Source organism: Coccinella septempunctata, chromosome 5 (assembly GCF_907165205.1).
Source record: "Coccinella septempunctata chromosome 5, icCocSept1.1, whole genome shotgun sequence".
NCBI classification, from domain to species: Eukaryota; Metazoa; Arthropoda; class Insecta; order Coleoptera; family Coccinellidae; genus Coccinella; species Coccinella septempunctata.
The window spans coordinates 39,434,420-39,456,786 of NC_058193.1; the positions used below are offsets into that span (position 1 = coordinate 39,434,420).

The following is a 22,367-nucleotide window of genomic DNA, read 5'->3' on the forward strand; positions in this document are numbered from 1 at the left end:
CCGACGCTTTCGCGCCTTAACTAGACGGATCGTAGGGCGGCGTGTATTTTCGACGGTTCCGAGAGGGTTTGGATGTAGTTTAACGCGTTTTAGCGAGGATTATGGGCCTTTTGAGGCCTTGGTTCTCATACGACGCAAAATTTCAATTTTAACTGAATGAAAGCAATCCTCTACAGTACAGGCTGTGAGGAAATTAATGATATCATTTCATATGATTTTATTTTAGCAACTCTTGTTCATATACAGCTCCCCATACAAGGTGAGTACCTGACTCGTAAAAATATTTCAGTATTTGATTCTTGAGATCAAAAGAAACATTTTTTTCCACTGCCATTTTTTCCGAATCGGCTCGGTTTGAAAGATACAGGCTGTAGAAAAACAATAAAAAAATTTTATTTTCAGTTCTATCTCACAAACGGTTTTATCGAATGAAATGAATTTTGGAATATAGTTTTTCATTTATTTGGTGAATCTTTCTCGAACACAAGATATCACCCACGTCTTCCAGTTTTCTCATTGTGACCATGACGTACCATAAAAATACCAAAAATTCAAAGAAGCCAACTCATGAAACTACGTTGGACGCTATCTTATGAATACTTGACGTTTTGTGAAATAAAAGTATTCCTCATATTTTCTCGAATAAAACGCCATTTTCGAGTGATTGGAATGAAAAATATCTGTGGAAAATTGGGTTCTTTGTCTGAATAGAACTTTTATTAAAATATCCACAGATGTGTAGTGTCCCAGATTTAGCTAGTTATTTTTAAGGTCATAATGTTTTTCAAGGGGTGGCACAGCTCATTATGAAAACCTAAAATATCTTTCTATCAGGGCCGAATAAAAAAAAGCTATAAGGAAAAAGGTTTTTTTAACCTCAAGAATCTACTGTTAAAATATTTGTATGATTCAAAGACTCACTCCTATAGTCACCTCACCTGAAATGCTATTTTTATCTTAGAAACCAGAAAACTGAAGAAATGAAAATGAATAGACAAAAAATTGAAAATTGCTTTACAGGTACTATCCTTGTTGTTTTATCTACTAGTTGTATCTAAGCAGGGGATGCTCAAAAAAATATATGAAAGACCTAGATACAGTATTTTCACAACTAGTCAAAAACTGGAACACGACTAAGTTACGGGTATGTAGAGAGTCCTTACCCTGGGAATTAATCCACTCAAAAATACTCATTTCGGAACCCATATGAAGAATACTTCATTAAAGACCGGATAATGACGATTCCATGGATTCAAATTGGAAAATTCGACCTGCCAAAATTAATTTTCGATACCGCTGTGCGAACATCTGAACGAATTCCGAGAAATTGGTATTTTCGGCCGAAACGGTTGCTGTGTCGAAACGGCAACGCATACAATTAAACCGTTCTGTAACTGCCAGGTCAGACCCCGATTCATTCCGTTGAATTAATAGATACCGAGCTGTTTCGCGGAAGTCGTTATTGTCTTAATGCCTAGTTTAAGGCGTCGTAAATAAAAGAAACTGCTGGCGTCGCTGTTTTGCGAGGGTTTTCGGAGCAGATTGGTCGAACGAGTTGCCTAATGGTTTTCGATTCACCTGCGTGAAATTTGATTGTCGACTATGGAATAGGGGGATGTTCAGTGAACTTGCGACGACAATATGGCTGAGAATATCCTTGATAAACTAGGCGAAGACAGAGTTCAACTAGTGTGGGGAAGAATTATACTTTTATTTGTTGAATTGGGTCTTAATGTATTATGATATTCCACGAGACACACATAGGCTACTTGATTAAGGAAAAATCTTTTCAATACCCTTCACAATCTAGCTCAATCTTTAGCGATATAGTAAAGATTTATTCTAGTTCTGACGAATCTTTAACTGACACCATCTTTTTCGAAGAACCACTTATGAGTATCTCCCAGAAAAATCATGGTAAATCAGAATTTCATACTCATTTTAAAAGAGCAGCCCCTCTAGTAATAAATTTCGAAATTTCATCGACGTCAGTGAAACCGTTCGGCCCCGACGATATTTCAACAGACTTTTCGAGAATTTTTCTAAAGACAATTCATCGTAGAGCTAAAAGGTATGAATACCTCACCTTTGAAAGGTGTTGATTTTTAACGATTCTGAGAATTGTTCAAGCAAGTGGACAATATTTCTCAAAATAACCTGCAAATGCCAAATGCCCAAAATTTAAATATGACTCTTAAGGTAGTCATGGGCATTTTGCTACCTTGGAACTCATAGTTACTTCTTTTAACTATGACTCTTCTAAGGTAGTAAGGTAGTAACTATGACCATTAAGGTAGCCAAATGCCCAAAAAGTAACTATGACTCTTGAGGGAATCATGGGCATTTGGCTACCTTAGACGTCATGGTGACAAAAAGTAACTATGATTCTTCTAAGGTAGTAAGGTAGTAACTATGACTATTGAGGTAGCCAAATGTGATACATATTCTGAAAGAGCAAATCTCGTAAATATCGAAATAAGAGAGTTTTTTGTGGAATCAATTCTAGTTGTTCGAAGCATCTCCAACAAATATTTACTGCAATGCTAAGAGGCTGAGAAGAGTACAAAATAGACCTTAATGTCGAAGTGTTACCCTTTCAAACAATCTACAAAGCATTTTTCTCGCAAAAGAATCTTTGAAACACAGTACTTTTCTTGAGCACACCCAGGTAACTCGATAAAATTTGTTGAAAATTGTGTATTGCAAGTATTGCTTTACATACCACGTGAAAAGACAAGTGTTTGCAGTTCTTTCAGTTGATTTTTGTGAATATAAATGCTGGATGCATGAAATTTGTATCGATACAGATTTTTTCCTTGAATTCAAAACGTTGTGGTACCTCGATGATTGGAAATATGAGCAGGTCGACGTAAAACTGACATCCTATCATCACTTCCCCGTCAAGCCATACATCTCAATCGAATCCCTCCGGATCCATCGCTCCCATACGAACTCCGACCTTTGCGAATGTACCAAATTAAATCGATCCCCTTTTTCCGAGCGGAAAACACCGCTGCAACTATTATGACATTCCATAAAATCCCGGGGAACGAGATGAAGTCGGAACGGCCAGCATCCGTCACCGGGACAAATGAGATATCATCATCCGAACGGGAAAAATCCGGACGCTGTGTGCGATGGGAGACAACTTCTCTACCGGCCGCGATGCTGTCTCAGATGCTGAGACTGATCGGAATATCTGAGATGTTTCGGAAGCGGAAATCGGATATTGCGGAGTATCAAACTGCGGTTTTATTCGATGGATCTGGTGAGATGTGGTTACTGATTGGTGGTGGGATTTTTCGGGATACAGAAGATTACCAATAAAGATCTCCCATCAATAGAATGTCTTGCTATCAAACTGTAATCTTTAGGAAGGTAGAAATGCATCCCTGAGGTTGTTTCTGTTGTTCTTTCGAATTCTTAGTGGTAACATCACCTTGTCCCTTCCTCTAGCACCAAAGACCTCCCAATTTTCATCAATTTCGCCTTCCAGAAAGCCTGGCGTCATGATTCGGATGTTCTTATCTCTTACACGCAATTACACAAAATGTACCGGAATAATTTTCCATCCCCCAGATCCCCCCCACCCCCGTGACCTCGTTAGAAACCAGACCCGTCCGTAAATATGAGGAAATGTACCAGAAATCTGAATAATACCATTAGGCGGTCACCCTTGTTCGCACCCTTATCAGATCGCTAATTACCAGTACTCCCAGATGCCTCCAGATCATATCCCGACGTCGGTAACCACACCCCATTTGGAGGAGACACCCCCGAATAAATTACATTCAAATTGGGGAAGGAAAGTGAAAATCCGACGTTTATTTCTAGGCCGGCGTAGATCCGGGAGTTAAAGGTGCCGTTTTGGCCCTGAAACTCGACCCGTATCGGGAATTAGAGCGGTTTAATCTTAATGTAATGGGATTAACGATATTCCGGGACTCTATAATAATTGTGTTTTAGGGAGATTGGGTTATGAAAGGTGCGGTTATGCATGAGATACTATATCCTGCCTTTTTCGGTTATTACGCGAGGTGGTGAACTCTTCTACTACGAAATGGAATCGAACGACCGGCAAAAACAGATAAAAGGGATCTTTGGGAGATGAAAAATTAACCTATTGGAATCTCTAATGAGTTGATTCTTCTCGAAGATAGATTAGGAGTACAACTGGACCCAAAACTCTTCTTGGTTTAGTGATATTACTTGTTTGTTTCTATTTCATTTCTATTGTCTGGTTTCTATGAGAAAAGGGTGAAAGAGATGAGAATCTAGAGAGTACATAGGTGTTGCTCTTCTAGTTCCATTTACGATCCAAGGTGCAGTGGCTTCAACAGAGACAGCATCATAATACCAAATCAATTGCTCAGCTGTCTCGGTAGCATATTGTCAGAATTGGGAGATTATTCAAAGAATAGTGTCTGCTATTTTCATCGATTCTAATTTTCTGAGTGAAAGAACCTTTTCGGTACAGCCTGTCGTACTTGGCACTTGGCTTGTCTTTCCTTTGAACAATCTCCATTAGAAAAGCTTCCCTTTTCTTGATGGCTCTGGTGCAATGAAGGGAGTTGTATCATCTTCTGTTGCGAATAAAGAATAACCTGGTTGTTCATTTCATATGTGTTTATTATTCAGCTTATTTCAGTTGTACCTATTTAGTTGACTCCTTTATCACACTAAATTTCACAGCGATCTCGAGGCTTAAACTGGATATTCCAATAAGAAACGCATCGAGAGACCCACTTTTCCAACTACTCTTCAAATATTCCCGTGATTTTCCCCACTGGGCTAGAAATTTGTTGCATCCGCATTGCTGACCGCAAATTCAATTTTCCGATACCTCTTCATCCGTATCGCGATATGAAATCCCAACAACGGGTGCTTTTAATGATAATCCAACCCTATCCAATTAAAATCAGATCCGTCTATGTCAACAATAATCAGTTTGAACTTCGCGCCAACAAAACCTGTCAGTACCGTGACAGCCACTCCAAAAATCAACCGGTTTATGGGACGCCCTCGTAGGAATAACTCGTGGCTGGAAGAACCCTCAAAATTCGAATATTATAGATGCGGGGAAGGCTTATAAAACCTCATCGAGTATTTGGAGTTTTCGCCGACGAGTTGCCAGGCTTTGTGCCGACAAACAAAGCGCTTTTTAATGGAAACATTACATGCATTCATTCGATTTGACACCGGATTAATGCACCATTAATGTTTCCATTTCTGTTCGCCGTAATTCAAATATTCACCTGTTTCTGACCCGTTCTGTTCGAATTCATATTTTCATCGGACGTTCGAATTTTCGTTATTAATGTCGACAATACGAACCACAATGGGTCGGACGTGAAAGTAACCATTTCGCATAAAAAATGCAGTTTGAATTTTTTTTTTATTCAGTTTTGTTCGCGATAATGGAAACTGAGTTTTGCAACATAACTCAATTGGTGTTTTTGTGCGGAATAATGCCACAAATTGAGAATTCAGCTGGAATTTTCGCAAATTCAGAACGTTATATGAAAATTGAATTATCGTTCAAAATTGTAACAAGTTTTATTTTCATTTTTTTGTTGAGTGAGGTATGTACCTTTGGAATTCACCATACAACTTGTAGATTTCAAAACTGCGGCTAGCAAAGGTTCGTTATTCCCAGAATAGAATTCATTGAAATCTTCCACAGGCAGCTAGAGCCTAATTTTATCTCCATATAGTGTTTCATCCAAAAAGTCACCTCGTAGATATCCATGCTCAGATTTTCTTCATTTTCTGATACTTCCAAACCTGTCTTTTGGCAAATGGTACTTCTACTTGAAATTCTAGATCATTTCATGAGTTCTTCTCGCTGTGGAGTTATATCTTAAACTCCGTTTTCGTTTCAGGAGCTGTCGGTGGTGACGATGATGGAGACGACAAGGAGAAGGAGGAAGAGGCCGAAAGGGAGCGATTGGAGGCAATCCGTGAAGCTGAAGAAAGGAGGAAGGAGAAGCACAGGAAAATGGAGGAAGAGAGGGAAAAGATGAGGCAAGAAATCAGAGACAAGGTGAGAATTGGCGGGATCATTTTTATCTTCCATTATGGAATGGAAACATACCGTATTGTTCCACCTTTCTATTGATGAAATAGTTACGTGGGGGTTGTATAATATTTTCCCCATCCGACAACCCCACCCTACCTGACAACAAGCACGTCCAACTGTAATTAACCGCATACGATGTTGTAGTTGGCTACCGCGCAATTAAAGCTTAATTTATGAGCATAACCAACAAAACAACCGATAAATCCATTATTATTAGCTTATAATTATCGTGTTCATCATGAACAATGGGATATCCTCCGATATGCCATGTTGATTCGGAACGCATCCAAAACGCGGTTGTGCATACTGTGCTGTATGGATTGGTTTTAGTTGATTTCAAGATTCTTGAAATATGCATACATGATCACCAAAAAGAAGTCCTTTCCGACTAGCAAAACACACTCAAAATTCGAGAAATCAGGAATTTATTTCATGAAGAAAGTAGTTTATTTTGAAATTCCTCGAAGTTGATAGTACAGTAGTATCAGTAGAAGGTACAACTCACAAAAATTTCTTCTGAATAGTTGATACTTTTCACGTAGTTCTGGAAAATCTGGCATCTAGTTTCATCAATTTATTGTTGATCATTTTGGTCGTTATATTTTTTCTTTTTGGTTTAACTGTAATTATATTAATACCTTAATGTATAAGAGTACTGTTAACCTCAACATATTGCAGTATTTACTATAAGGAATTGCAGAAATTCATTAGTCTATAGTATATTTTTGATCTAACAATTCAGAAGAAAAATTGCCAGCTTACCGAGATTTCTCTCCACTTAACCTGCTTCATAATTCTCGAGGAAAATCCTCTCTGAACGACTGACAAATTTGTCCACCGGATAGGGGTTGGTTTTCCCTGAAAACACACTTTCGATAAAATCCCTCTTCAGCGGGAACATTTTCCCACATCAAACCTCAAGCTCTCGAACGATGACGTACGTCTGCGGGGAAATTCATACGTTACCACTGGATACACAGCATCCCTAATGGTCCATTGCGATTTACCGAAACAAAATCAATCGAATTATTGCGGTTGACATCGATAGTATCGTACCTCAGTGGATTCATTAGTCCCACTGTTGCGCTATTACAGGCATTCATCTGTTTAATGTACTGCAGATCTCTGTAAATTGCCAGGTCACACTAGGGATCGCCGCAAGCTTTTATGAAATGTGGATTTGGGTCCATCTTTGAAGTTTTCATGAAAATTGTCCAGGAAATTCCTTGGACACTTAACTCCTTGCAATTTTTTCCTGAATGAGAAACAGAGAGATTACAATTTAGGGATAATGCAGCCTTTCTACTTATATATCCACACACTGAATGTTGTATCGAAACATACATCTAGGTTCTAGAGCAGTAACAACGTTATCATTATTTTAGCGAAATTGCTAGTGGTAGTTACAGGTGTAGTGTTGTAATAATAAGAAACTTCACGACCTGAAGTCACGATTTATAGTGAACAATTCAGTTTGAATGTGCCTCTAACATGCTATGTATTTCCCTTCCCTGAAACTGGATAAACTGAATAAAATATAATTTGAGTCGTAGTCCTTCTTTAGGCTTCACTTTGAAGAGTTTCAAAGTACAATTCGGAAATTGAAATTTAAAAATTCAGGATGTTCTCCTTCATACACCGGTGGACACGAAACTGAAAAAAACCGAATTTCCCCTCATAAGTTCGTTATTTCATTGCCGTGAATTTATCTAATTTTTTGACTGCTCGCTGCGTCAGCTGGACGATTGAGTTCGCCCTTTTTTTACACGGTTGGCACTTTTCAGCGGACTGTATAAACACGGAACGCGTCCCTAGTAATGTCCAAAAACAGGACGGGTTGTTGAAAATTATACGGTTGCTTTTGTGACTACGAATCAGATCACGCACTGTTGGCTGTGCCCGATTCGAAATTTTTTTCGTGGAAGCCCTTTGAAATTAACACAGACTGACGGATAAAAGGGATTACGACACGACTTTGTAGGTCTTCCTCGGAACTTTTTGCAGCCGATCAATGTACTCTGTCTTTGTTTCTGTCTCTCCAATTAAGGGTTAGGAAAAAATTTCATCAGGTTGACGGTTGATTTTTTCGCTGGAGGATTTGTGGAAGGAAAACATTCTTTCGTGGCTTGGGAATCTGTGAAAGAAACATGGAAACTGCGATCTACTCCTGTTAGATTGTCAGAAAAAAAAGACTGAGGAATAACACCAGGAAAGACCATTTTCATCAATGGTATAGATGGAGTATATCGACTCGCACTGTATAATTTAAAGTCACGTTGATCCGACCACATGTAATTAAACAAAGAACAAGAAGGATGGTAATTCTCAATCTCAACTTTAATTAAACTAAATACGAAGTCCTGTCCTTACCCTTGGGATGTTCCATTTTGTCTATCGCAGCAAACATTTCGGTTAACCCAACAATAAATCATTCACGAAGTGGATCTGCATTGAATGGCATGTGGAATTAGCTAACAGTAAGCTAACTCGTCCTAGGAACGTTTTGGGAGTAACAAATTATCCTCTTGTATAGTTCGTTGCGGATAAATAGAAGTGGGAAAGGTTTTGCTATCCTTCTTCATTCGAAATAGAGCTTGAATACGTACGTTTGGAATATTTTCACTCGATGCAAATTGCTTTCCTTGCTCCTAACTTCGAAAGGGGATAAATGAGAGTTATATTCTCAGTTAATGTTACAAGTAGTAGAAGTTTCGTATAAAATATAATTTCGAAAATTATACAAATGAAAAATCCACTTATATTCGAACAATAGAGTGAGTGTAATTGGGCTTCTTTTAGTATTTAGGAATATGTCTGTAATAAAAGTCGTTTTGTGAGAAACAAACGTTGAACATTACCAACGATAAACTTTAATGTCTTGACCGTGTTATATACTGCAAAATTTCGTGAAAAAGCTCATTTTAAATTCCAATTTTTCTGCATCTCATAAACATTTCTGTATGGAAACGAAAACTGAGGGAGATAACCAGGATTTATGGTGAAGAACAAAGTACTTGTGAGCTGGTTTATTCGGGAATGTGGTAAAATACGTTTTCGTCCGTTTTAAGCGGGCGTTTTTCTTTGAATGGGGATTCAGGAATGAGAGAGATTTCATTATGAAGATATCCTGGATTTCCGTGAAAAAACGGAATCTATTTGCTCTGTTTCCATGATTATTTTCTTAGGCACTTCAGATATGAAATGAAAGCACTTACACAGACGTCCTTTTGTTAGAAAAAACAAGATGTACTAGAGATTGAGGCATGAAACCACCTCAAATTTTAACGTAACGTTTGGAAGGGTAAAATTTTTCTGATAATAATGAATACAGGCTCAAAACATGAGAAAATTTTACTCAGCTTTCTCTTGGTCTGAATGAGGACGAGCATTATCATCTATTTAAAATATTATATTTCATCTGGAGTAGTAATTAGCGAAGTCATACTACGATAATAGGTTTTTTATTCGGACAGTTTGTACTGGATATTCATAAAAAACACTACACCATCAATTCTGACTGCATCAGAGAAATAAGCCACAATTCTATGCCAGCTGAAACCGCCCATTCGATTCCATCTGATATAAATTTCAATAACCAGTCCCGATTGAAATTTCATACTGGCAGTCACTAAAATTCGATAACCAATGCAGATTCATCTTTTTAATGGCCCCTATTTCGATCCGATGCATCTCGTTTGTTACGATGCGAAACTGGCACGTTCTGCGTCTGTTTTAAACTCAATAATATTCAAATTAACCGTCAGTGATTTTGTGATCATTTTCAATTCGATCTAATTGATTAACGTTCCTGTAATTAACATCAAGGCAGAAAGGCTGCGCTAATTATGTCAGTGTTGCAGTTTGAACCATCAAATTTCATAGATATACAATGGATCTGACGCTGTTTGCTCGTTCGATCATTGGAGCTAACGCATCGCCATATTCGCTGGCGAGTTATTGGATTGAATGCAGATTTCTTCCTGGAATTCTCCCCAAATTACTCTTTTTGTTGCCATTGAATCAAGGCGTGGTTAATTGACAGAAAATCGAACGATGATTCAGATTTATCAGGAGAGAGATCCCCTTGTGTTTGACTCAGATCTTCATCGAGACAATTCTTTGTCTTCAAGTTTTTTGGCTGTCCAGAGAGAAGCTGTCTTCCGCTTTACTTTTCTTCTAATTGAAGCCATAAATGAAAACCACTTGCAAATGCTGTTTAGTTATCTCAAAATCTAGCATATCATAGGAAAAAACCAAGTTTGGTATATGGAATTCGAAGCTATATAAACTGAATATTATGGACTTCTTTAACCACCCTGGAACTACCAAAACCAGCTGCTACTGTGAGACAGTAAACAGTAAATACCATTTTTTCAAACTAATTTGGAATCTCAATGAGCTTGTGAATTCAAAACGTATTTTTACGCATTCGCATCAAGATACTGTAATTTCAATTTGTCTTCCCTTATCCAGCGGACGTTGCGACAAAAATGGCGGACTGTGTACGTGGCCCTTTTGCAAATCGAATATTGGAGGTGCTAATTTCCGAACTAATTTCCTGACATGGGTTTCATTGCGGCTTCTTTATGAGCCTTTTATGTTTATGGCAGTCGAGGCAGGCCTACGGCCCCGTTTTTAATAAACGTAAAAATATTCCGTTTTCAGCGCCCCACGTTTTAGCCAAATGAACATGTGACGTTTAATTAATTTCGAAATGGCTCTAATCGATTCTCGGATTTCCAACGACTTTCTTGCACCGTTTAATGGTAACGCGTCTTGGAGGAGAGGGAAATTATTGAGTTAGAAAGATTCGAAAATCGAACAAAAATAAAAAGAAAATATTTTCGAAACAAGAAGAGCTACTTGTTAGAATATGAACAATAGATAAGCCTGCTTCCAACACATGCTCTGGAAAATTTAGTGCGTCCTTTTCTGCATCTTTCAGATGTTGGAATAACTAACTGTTCCTTAAATTTTGAAGCTTCTTTCAGTTTCTTCTTTCAATAAGGCTAAAAAAGCTTAAAAATTGAGGACACTTTGGAAATGATCGTGAAACAGTGTGAAACTACATATTTTCAGTGGATAGAATTAAAACGTCAAATGAAAAGCTGGCATAAACGAAGAACCCCTCAACACCAGCGATTTTTTCGCGTCAAATCGCGTGTATTACCGCGAAAAAGCATACTAACGGGCCGTTGTTGAAATAGATGCCCTGATCCGATAACGGCCGGTTTTTCTAGACCCCCAACACGCCGAATGCACCAGGGTCGCTTACCAATTTAAATGAAGTTCTGCATTAAAACGTTGAACACGCTCCGAAACTGTTATCTGCATAAACCACTGGCGCCGCACGTACCTACCGGAAAATTTCGGTGGGGTTGTCGTTTTTTTCGGCGTTGTCCCTTTTGAATTGTAATCGAGCAGTAGCGTGGTGGATATTAGCAACGATAGCGCCGTTATGGGGTACGAAATTGTTGGCGATGGGGAAATTGATTGTCCTCCAGCTATGACGGTGTTTTTTTTTTCATTTCATACGTATTCATTGGAAAAACTTGTGTCCTCAATTTGCTGAGTATCTTCACAGCGTTACGAGAGCGAAAACGGAGGAATCTGAACCTTTATCCGAGGTGACAACATAAAAAAGAATCGGCGCATTCACCAATTTGCAACGAACGTTGTTATCCACGAAGATCATTCATAAGTTAGTTGAGATTATCAATATTCGGGATTTGAATCAAATTCTTTTTATCCCTTTTCCAGAGCTACTGCGATTCAGAAATATCCTCTGCTTTTGCACTATCAAAAACGATAAAACAACGAAAAACAACCTTGAATATGAAATAAACTGAAATTGAAACGATAAAACTCTTGACCCTTTCCCGATGTACAGTTTTTGAAACATCCAGCCATCTTCCGTACAAAATTGCCGCCCTGTGGGCCTTGTTCATCGACACGGTGTGCATCTTCCATAAAGCGGAACTGCATAAACTCAAACAAGCGGAAACGGGCGGAACGCATCTCCGTTATGTTTGCTGCCCCATTCCGATATACCGTAGGAGTTCGGAAAGCCGTAGAAACCGGCAATAAATTCTTCGTCTACGCTGGCGCTGCTCGGGAAAGTTCCAAAATAAATTTCCGTCGAAATACTGGCGATATTCCGTGGCCAGGACTGTTCCGGTGTTACAATTCAGAATGGGAACCGGATGTTTTCTTTTTTTTGCGTCCTTTGGGTAACTACTGGTAGGAATTTTGTGAGCCATAGTTTTGTGAGGGAGATCTTTGAGCTTATAGCTCGAAAAGTACTCGAAAGTAAGTCATTCTTCTGCCTAACATACTAAGGTTAGTAAAGGATGAGCTACATCGAAGCAACGCCTAAAGATACTCAAAAAGTCTACCTAATATTCCTGGGACCTCAACACGTATAACGATGATCACATAGCAGGGCTGAGACTAAACCGGCTCAGCTCATTAATATTCCTGTCTGTAACACCGGAAAAGATGTGGTGATAAAAATTAATGTGTAGAGATCATGGGGTCGCGAAAGTTTTAATCTGTTTCTTTGTCGAGGGTGGAAATGACTGGATTAAAGATGCTGTGTCCCCGAGCGGTTTCTCGAACTGGTTCATCTTTCAGGTCCATGTTCTCCGCCAAAATACTGTTATCAAATGTGTGAGGAAGATGCGAGAGGATATAAAAAATAGATTTTTTAATATGGCGCTTTCGCCATTCTGCAACCAATCACTTTTAGGGTTGAATAAAGCTTATTTTATTTACTTGATACTGAGATCAAGAACTGAACAGCATCACTCGTAAGTTACAGATTCAATATTAACATGTGGTACCAGAAAATGAAGCCCAGAGAGAGAGATCGGAATGAGCATTAAAAAAATAGTTTTCAATTTTTCAAATTGACGTTTCAGAGCCTTTCGATAGCCGTTGGATTTCGCCCGATGCAAAAACCATTTTCGTTAATTTAGTTCCAATTCCCGTCGGATCGACTACTAATGAAAACGTAATAACAAATGACGGATCCATCCGGATGGTCGTTAAATTTCCAATCACGATCGTCGAGATTCAATCTATCATTGCCCAACGCTAAGGGTTGCTGCTACCGTGGCGAAAAAAATTTTGGGGATTCGGCATGCGATAAATCAGGTCGTTCGCAAAAAAAAATGGCCGCGCGGTGGTCCTGCTCGGACTTGAGGGCCGAAAACAACTGCCGGCGCGTGTAACGTTTATTCAAATTCGGACCGTAAATCATGGACTTGCTGCCAGATTACAATATGCAAATGGCTTCCCATTATCTATAGAAATAGCGTTGGTGGTTAGGGTGCTTTGCGTCTTTTATAACCCATTTTGATATTTGTGCACTATTTTTGAAAACAAGACTTGACTATATAACATATAAAATTTTACATCCCATACTACGAATATTCCAATTCCTTCGTCCATTTGCAGGTAGATGTTTTCCTCTGTGGTAAATTATTCTTATGGGAATAACATTCGTTCCTTTTTGACCATGAGAGATGATGACACGAAGGCATAAACACTTTTCTGCCCTATTATTGGACATGTTGAAACAAATGAAAACTAATTTCCTTCTGGGGAAATCGCCGTGGATGTTTTTCATAATGTATTCCGAAAGTTCTTTCCGCAAATTAAAATTCATGAGAAAAAAGTCCTTCCTAAGTGGAGAAACTCGGTTTTGTAGTAGTCCCAAGAGTACATTCCACCTTGTGTATCGATTGTATTCGTAGAAGTAACACGGAAACTTTTTCGATTCAACTTTTTCCAAGTGTTTTGTGTGGATTAAATAGAGGGAAATGTTGGAAAAGTGACTGCCAAGCAACCACAGAGCTGTATACCTATCGATTTGATTTTTTTCTATACCTAAATTTGAAGGACATAAATATAGTAATATGAATCTTGGAAATATGAAAGATTTCATGTTATACCCTTGTACGTAGACAAACTGACATGGGTACACAGAAACAGTAAAGAGTAGCGCACAAAAAAAAACAGAACAGGTGCATTTTTATTTCAAATTACGCATCTTTTCATGCCTATGTATATTTCTAGGAGGGATGGTTAGATTTTTAAATGTCAGCTTTAACTTTTTGGATCAAAAATGAGTAGACCTTTGTTTTTAATCAAATGTCCTTAAATATTGAAACTTTTTTATGTATCTGTGGGTTATTAACTTCCTGACAAACTCCTACATCATACATAAACATTGTTAAAACAGAAGATATTGTTTCTGTGCTCCACTCTATTTTAATATGAGTGTTAGTTTAGTATAGAACGTAAACCTTCCGATGTCACACTGACTCCATCAAAACTTTCTTGCTTCAGCTCACGACCTTCGGTATAATAATTTCGGGTGCCAAACTCGTAGAAAGTTTCATTTCATACTTGGCTGGAAAATGTGTCGTTTCTATTATGGGCGCGCCCGTTTTCATTCGCTGAGTTCGGTAATAATTTCGAAATTAATATCGAAGCCATCGTTGCAAGAGGGAAGCAATAAATTAGAAATGAATTCGTTCTCTCCAGTGATTTCAAACGATCGCACGTGTCTCAATTTTGGATTGAAGATGTTCATTAATTTTCTTGAAATGATGTTAAATTTTTCACTGGAAATTGAAGGCAGCAAAACATTACAAGTTGCGTGAAAGAGGTGTTCAATGGAGCCTTGCAAATCCTCATCCAAATTAGGTGTTTTTTTTGGTAGTCGTGGATTAATGAGGTTCCTATTTTTTCAACTGATTCTTGTAGATACTGGAATCGAGAGAAACCCTCATTTCTTTCTGAAATCTTATGGCAAAACAAGGTTGAGACTTGAGACTATTACATATAGAGCATAAAACTGTTTGAATTAATCAGGTTATTTGTTTTTTGATGTCAAATACGTCTGTTTTCTCTTGCTCAGCATGGTTTACATTCTGGATATATGGTTTCTATTCTCTCGACCATTTTGTGATTCTAAAATGTGGAGCAACTTTGAAATCCGACTTTGCCATAGAATCATCGGAAGTTGTTTCCATTTGTACGTTTGTGGGGGTGCATAAATTCAGCACCGGATATTCTAATTAAATTCTCGGCATAATCCACACCGTTTTCCGTTTTAAAACTTCTCCTAATCTGTGCCGAAAAGTTCTGTGGAACAGACTCGTTCGTGGTTTTGTCGGTTTTCCCCGTCAGAATAGATGTTGCACAGTTACGTTAGTCGTACGTTAATTTAAAGAAAATAAATTTCCCTCAGATACAGTCAGAGGCAGAATTAGTTTGTGAAAAAAAATTCTGTTGTTTTAGGGATATTTGGGATGGTGAAATTTATGAATATTCCTTATTTGTGGAGAAACGAAATCAGCCTTTCATGGCAATTTCCTTGCCAAACTTCAATATACCCTCATGCATTTATTGGACCGCTGAAAGTTTTACAGCTTCATCCGTGGAGGCATGAATGATTCAGCCCAAGCTTATATATGGTCTTATACGCCATAAAAGTAGAAAACGACGTAACAAAAACATCTACCGAAATACTGGGATGACATGCCAGTGTTATATTTGTTGTTAGCATACATAAAATGCAACAATGTAGCTGCACATGAAACTTTGAATAAATTCTCTCAACTCTCATTACATTGCCACGAGAAACTATAATATATTTGGTATTTGATGTCAATGCATGAAGACGAATAACGATAATTTTATATCATGCCTATTCTATGCAGCTGTAGATCTACATTTACCTACTGCCAGAATCTGATAAAAGCCTTCATGTGTTTTTATATACTTCATTCACTTTTATTTTAGCAGTCGGTTGGCCATGGAAATTTGACACATTTCACTCTGTATAGTACGAAAATGTGGGGTTATGAAGCTTGTCAAAACATTTTTGGGTTTTAAATCAACGCTATGTTGCCCGTTCTACCTAAAAGTTTCTGTTATTACGTATTTTATCACAATGTCGAATCTCTTCGGAAAATATGTGACGAACATAATTGGAGTTTATACAAACTCAAACTGATTGAAGGCATACCAAATCCAGTTATTTGCATGGAAAATACAAGAGATCAGTATAATGTCATAATATGCACAAGCTTGAGGAGAATTAATGTTCGTTATCTCCTTTGGCTTACATCATTTGTAGATTTCAAAAATATTAACTCGAAGATGAAATGCATATGATGCAGTGGTTGGGAATGGGTATCTCCCGAAGAAATTAACAGATAATTACAAGAATGTTAAATTCTTCAACAAAAATCATCTTGCATCAATATAAGTAAAATGAATTGAAGGAAGTTTCAAGTTAAGATGAACTTCACCTTTGAACAAAAATTTCACATGAATAAACAAGTAACAGGGCAACTTGCGCGTATTTGTGGCTATTCATTTCAATACATTGATGTAATAATAATAATTATAGGTATTTATTAGTACCTTAAGACATTTACATTGTATAGGACAAGTCAAATGAAAAATAGAAAAATCCATTTTAGGGAACTTATTCTCCGATGACATTTATCGAAAATCCTGTAGTAAACTTTTCGCATTAATTCACTCAAACATAAAATTCTCAAATGCCACCACTTTTTTGGTTCTCCCAATAGAAGAAAATTCTTTGTCATCCTTTTCATTCACAATCTTTCTGATTGTGGAAATATCCAGCTGAAATATATGTCGTTTAGATTCAGATGAAACATTATATAAATTCTCTTACATTGAATATGTTCGCTACCGTCTGACGTATTGTGGATTTTAGAATATCAGGGTATAACTATTTGAATGAGCGGACCAGAATTCTAAATAGCACTTTCTGAAACCCTGTCCCTTTTTTCAATCACTTTCGGCATTTTCGTAATAAAAATTGATATTAGTTGTGGCAACGGCGTTATGACATTAACGACATTTCATGAGTGCCAACCTAACTTCGTTCTAGTTACAAAAACTTGAGAAAATTATTTCATGGCCAACCGACTGCTAAAATATTTTGAATGAAGTATAGTAAAAAGGCTATATGGTTATATTATGTTCTATTATCTTTTCTTGACAGGAAATAAGGAACGTGTATATTGTGAAGGACCATTATGAGCAGTAGCACACAGGGATATCAGTCTTCGAGGAGAACTTAATCGGGGTCAAATTGACTCTAGTAGGGAGTCCGTTAATTTATAGCGACTCCCTAACGGAGTCAGGTTGACTCCCTTTGAGGGAATTCTACACCGGACTACTACACGATTATTCACAAATATTCTGAAATTAAGGAATACCATTTCAGTAGTATTAGTCTATCCCGTTACATCTTATTAATACGCCAATTTCAAACAAAATCCTGATGTTTTTTTATGGTCGTTGAAGGCATGATCTAAACTATGAAGTGGAGAAATAATTCTAAAATCTGACCATTCTTAACCTCAATATGTCAACTGAATATCACTTAAGCGTCCATAGAAAACTCGTCAGGAGCATTTTGGAATGCCACATTTACTCAGGGCCTTTTTTGTTGCAGTATAATATTAAGAAAAAAGAAGAGATAGTGGACCCCGTTCAGGAGGAGCCCAATCCACTTATGCGTAAAAAGAAAACACCGGAAGAATTAGCGAGAGAGGCGGAAGAAGCCGATGAAGACGAATTCACAAGTGAGTGCTTTACCAGGTTCAGCCAACTTAAAAAAAGATGCATTATCTTGTAGTTGATTAGGTTTATCGGGAAGACAATAAGATTATAAATTGATCGGAGAACACAGTTGAAATTCAACGTAAATCTCTACGATATTCTACGATCGGTTGTGCTAACTTAAAATTTTCATTGGAACTCGTTCATTGCGATGAATTTCAACTATGTTGTCCGAGCAACACGACAAATAGTGAAGTAGTTAGGAATTTTCATCACATTTCAATTATTTCAGCACAATTTTAATCATTTCAATTGAGAATAACAGAAACTTCGTATGTGTAAATATGCATACTAATAAAAATACGACAATAAATAAAAGAAAACAATTTATTGAGAACATACGAAGTTTCAACAGCACCATTTCTATACCCAATGCAGAAAAATTCATTAAAGCTTCATTCTCTCGATAAAGAAGCTGCGAAAATATCGATCATCTATTGCAATTCTGGAATTCTGATCAGAAAACACAATTGCTTTCCATTTACATTTTTCTACAATTGTGCCTATAAATATTCAGGGACCCATCATGAAGGAATTGCAGTATGTATGTATTCTGAGTACCATCCATCCTTAGGCTTTAGTTTTCGATACTTTTTTATCTCATTTTTCAATATCATTTTGTTTGTTGATGTAGATTTTCATTTGATAGTAGTTTTTGAAGTTCTTAATGTTTCTTTTTATTTTGTTTGTAGTTTTGACTTTTGTGTTATGAAATATATTTTTTCAATTATTGGTAGTTTTTTTTCTAGTTTCGTTTTAGTACAATATTTCAGTTGATATTATATCGTCACCTGAGAGGTTGAATAGTAACTATACAAACCTTTCAGTGTGAGTTATGCTTGACAAATAAGTTTCAGTGTAATTATAAGCCAGGTTTACGATATAACTGGATAAGCAGATTCATTAGAATGATTAAAAACAATGAAAAATGAAGGAAAAAAGTTCAAATTATAGTTTGTGCTTAGATATATCAATTCCAGTAATCTCAATTCTGTCCCATTCTCATAGATCAGACTCATTTTTCAATAAATTTTGATTTTTGAAGAAATTAAATTGATCAAGTTACAATTTGTCATCTCGTGTAATTTTTCGTTTTTTTTTCTCGTTTTATTTCGGTTTTTTTCTTTTTTTTTCTCCCACCCAAACCTCCACAGCATCATTCGGCCAGAGCACAAACAAACAGGTAATACCGGGGCGTTCAACAAAGTCAACCTCCACTCACAGTCTACATCTCACAGCAACCATAATTTTCCGCTTAGCTTTAAGCCAATTGGTCTGAAATGTAAAGTGAATCTCGTTGATTGAGGGGAAATTAAAAGGTACGATTGATTTTAGCAAACGAAGATGCTGTTTTCCCAGGTGGTCATATGCTCCAGGGTAAGTCCAGGAACACTTTACATTTCATGCGAGCTGCAGTGTAGACAACTTCAGACTTCCTTCCTCTCTCTTTTCTAGGAATGAGTCTTCAATGGAGGTCCCCCGGAATGTTGTTTGTTTCTTATACTTGAGATCTGTTGCATTCAACCCTCCCCGAATGTGTATTTGGATTTTACTGGGGTTCTCAAAATATTTTCGGAATTAGAGAGCTAAAATTCAATTTCTTTGGGATATGACAGAGCTCATATCCCTAGAATAAGATCGTTTACTACTAGAAGTACAAATCTATTACTGTCCGTTAAAAAAGAATGGCTTTGAGTGCTATTAATTTCTCATAGTGGCAACTGATTTTGGTTGTATTGAAGAGATTGAACATCAGTCCATATTCAGCTCATATGGCTTTGAATTTCCTACGAAAATCTGGTTTTTACTGTATTGTTACAACTGCTTAATCATGAAGGGAATGCCTTCGACGTTTCAAGAATGGTGATTTTGTATACTCTTTTATCATTGCTACCCAGCTAATACCGCAGTGAATTTCCGAAGATATTTCAAGAGATCCTCATTTTCTCGTTTTCCTGTAGCTATATATTTACGTCCCATTCTTTCTCATCGCCGTAGATCCAAGAATAATTTTTCTCACTTCTCTTTCGCCGTATTCAAGAAGTAAAATAAATAATTGGTAGTGAAAAGAGAAATATTAATCTTGGGCGTTCTGTCCGTCCCATATTTTGAATGTTGACTTAACGTGTGCTTTACTTTTTCGTTTCAGAGTTGAAGAATACAATAGAGACCCAAGTGAACGAATTGAAGTCTCAAATAGAGAGTAAATGCGTAATGCAATGAATTACGAACAACTGCAAGGCATTACCATCGGCCGTTACTACACTGAGATCAACCCCAAAAATCACTAGAGTAATTTAGGTGCCACAAAAAATTCAGAAATTTATACCTGTGATCTGAACTTAGTATATTTAGAATTTGATCTCGAAAATCGCCCAGAATTTCATATTTCCCCCATTCAATTTGGCGTTGCAGAATTGTCAACGACAATATATAAGGAATATTTTCTGACAAAAACAGGAAAATATGACTGTTCATCCTCTGTCTAGAAGAAAACGAATAAGCAATAAATTTTCGTATAGTTTTGTATGAAAATCTAGAAACTAGGTTGAATACGGACATTTGAAACGATTTTTATAAATTTTCAAAGCTGAAGCCATTCTTCGACGCCAAACCTCACTTAAATTCTTATTTGTAAAATAAAATTTCACCCCACGTGTTTAACACGAAGAACCCAAAAAGGTAGAAAGCAGCGCAAAGTCTGGGTGAAGTGAAGAAGTATCGGCATTGGGTATTTTTACTCATTGCTGACGGTTGAATTCTTAACCAGTCGAAGATTTTTTTTTTGTAAATAGGTAATATAAAACCTTTCGATGTAAAATATTAGTGATAGCGTGAATCTGGATATTGTTGATAATTCAGAATAATCCTTGTGAAAGTCGATGTTGATAAATCTGAAAGACACATCAGGCTTCGACTGGTTGAGAATTTTTCATTTGGGCAATTTCTCTGTAAACGATGGCCGATAAACAGATGCCTGAAATTAAGAGACTGCGATAACATAAACAAACAACAAAAATATTATGATGACAGGACGTAAGTGAAAAATAATACGCTTTATCATGATACTTTTGTATTAGCATTAAAATTGTTACCAGGTTTTGTAGATATATAGTTAACCTATTTTTTTGTAACAAAAGTATTGTGTGCATACATTGAGTTCGTTACATATTCGAGGAAGGTAAACAAATTGTAAGGATGTTCTACGATTTCTTTTTTATATTTTTCAACAGTGACGTAGCTAATTTGGCCTCCAGTTCCTTTAGACCATTCTGTATCTTCACTCTCGAATATACCACCTATTCTGTAGGATCTTGAATGACTAGAAAACCACTCACCCTACCTACACCCACTTTAGACTTAGTCTGATACGCCACTGTTACTTTCTTTTTCCTTCATGCACAACTGTTTCGATATCATCCAAATTCCTGCCTTTTGTGTAGATTGTATCAAAATCATGGAGAATTCGGAGTCGTGAACATATTCGAATCACGAATTCATAATCGAATTTTCGAATCTGCATCTCCTCTTTATTTCCATGATGGCGATACTTTGGTGCATTTCCTGGAAGCATTCTTGCAAAATGACTGTCCAATCGCTTAGCTTAACGCTAAATGTCTCTTCGACGGAAAATAAATCGAATTGTTGGACTATATAGCATGCATTTAAGAATCCAAAGAAAATTAACTGTACGTAATTGAAGAGAATCTTTCAGGCTCCATTGGGAAAATCGGATTGTCGTGAAGAAATAAATGATGAATCTACTCGCGTTCAATTCTGAAGGGATATTTTAAATTCCTCAGACGTTTCCGATATTCAAATTTATCATTATTGGAAGGCTACATCAGAACAAGAACGCTAGACTGCCATTCGAATTCAATCAATCGGTATTCTCCAGGAAATCCTTCTGAATCCTTCATCTCCGAAATCCATGAATAATTGGGGATGTATTGAAAATTACCTCCGGAAATCAATCCTATCGGAAAAAACCTTTATAAGAAGATTAAATTCGAAAAAAGGGAACGATGCTAAACCATCGTAGCATGTCATGAATTGACACAGTTATTATGACTATTCGATGAATTGACGTTAGTTGTTCTATGACACAGTTATCATTTTTCAATTTATTGAATCTTCGTAATAACCCTTGAAAAATCGAGGATAGAGGGAGAGGTCTTGAATAAAAAATTTCAATTTTCATCTTGTAACACTGTTGGAACCAGTGGCAATGATTCAAACGCGAATTCAAAATTAGGGGGCCTGACGAATTCTATTCTGACTTATCGTGTCTGTGTAGCATGTCATAAATTGTTAATGTTTATCGTTGTTGCTCGTCTCTCCTAAGATCTGTCTCTTTGTGTATCCTATAAACTACTGTAATACACGACCAAGGTTCAAACACCAGGATAATAAAAACTCTCTATCTCCTGTTCAACCTCGTTTTTTGTGAAACACTTAGCTATCTAGATCATCTATAATCCCCAAGCATGTTCTTGTGTAGGATATTTATTTGAACAACTAATTTAACGTTGTCAGCACCGCTTGACCTTGCACTTACTGCACAATTTGATTTGTTGGTACCCTAGGCAAGGGTTAAGACAACGGTATCCTT

The 22,367-nt window shown here is 37.1% G+C and overlaps 1 protein-coding gene across 4 annotated transcripts in view; it reads left to right on the forward strand.

The window, feature by feature from the left end:
• LOC123313323 (complexin) overlaps window positions 1-21,136 on the forward strand; it is a 157,880-nt gene extending 136,744 nt beyond the window's left edge. For all 4 annotated transcript variants that reach the window (XM_044898160.1, XM_044898163.1, XM_044898161.1 and 1 more), the window contains 3 exons: window positions 5,883-6,043; window positions 17,589-17,718; window positions 19,905-21,136. In XM_044898160.1, the coding sequence (XP_044754095.1) occupies window positions 5,883-6,043; window positions 17,589-17,718; window positions 19,905-19,978 (365 nt within the window). In that variant the 3' untranslated portion in view covers window positions 19,979-21,136. The remainder of the gene's footprint in view (window positions 1-5,882; window positions 6,044-17,588; window positions 17,719-19,904) is intronic.
• The last annotated feature ends 1,231 nt before the right edge of the window (window positions 21,137-22,367 follow it).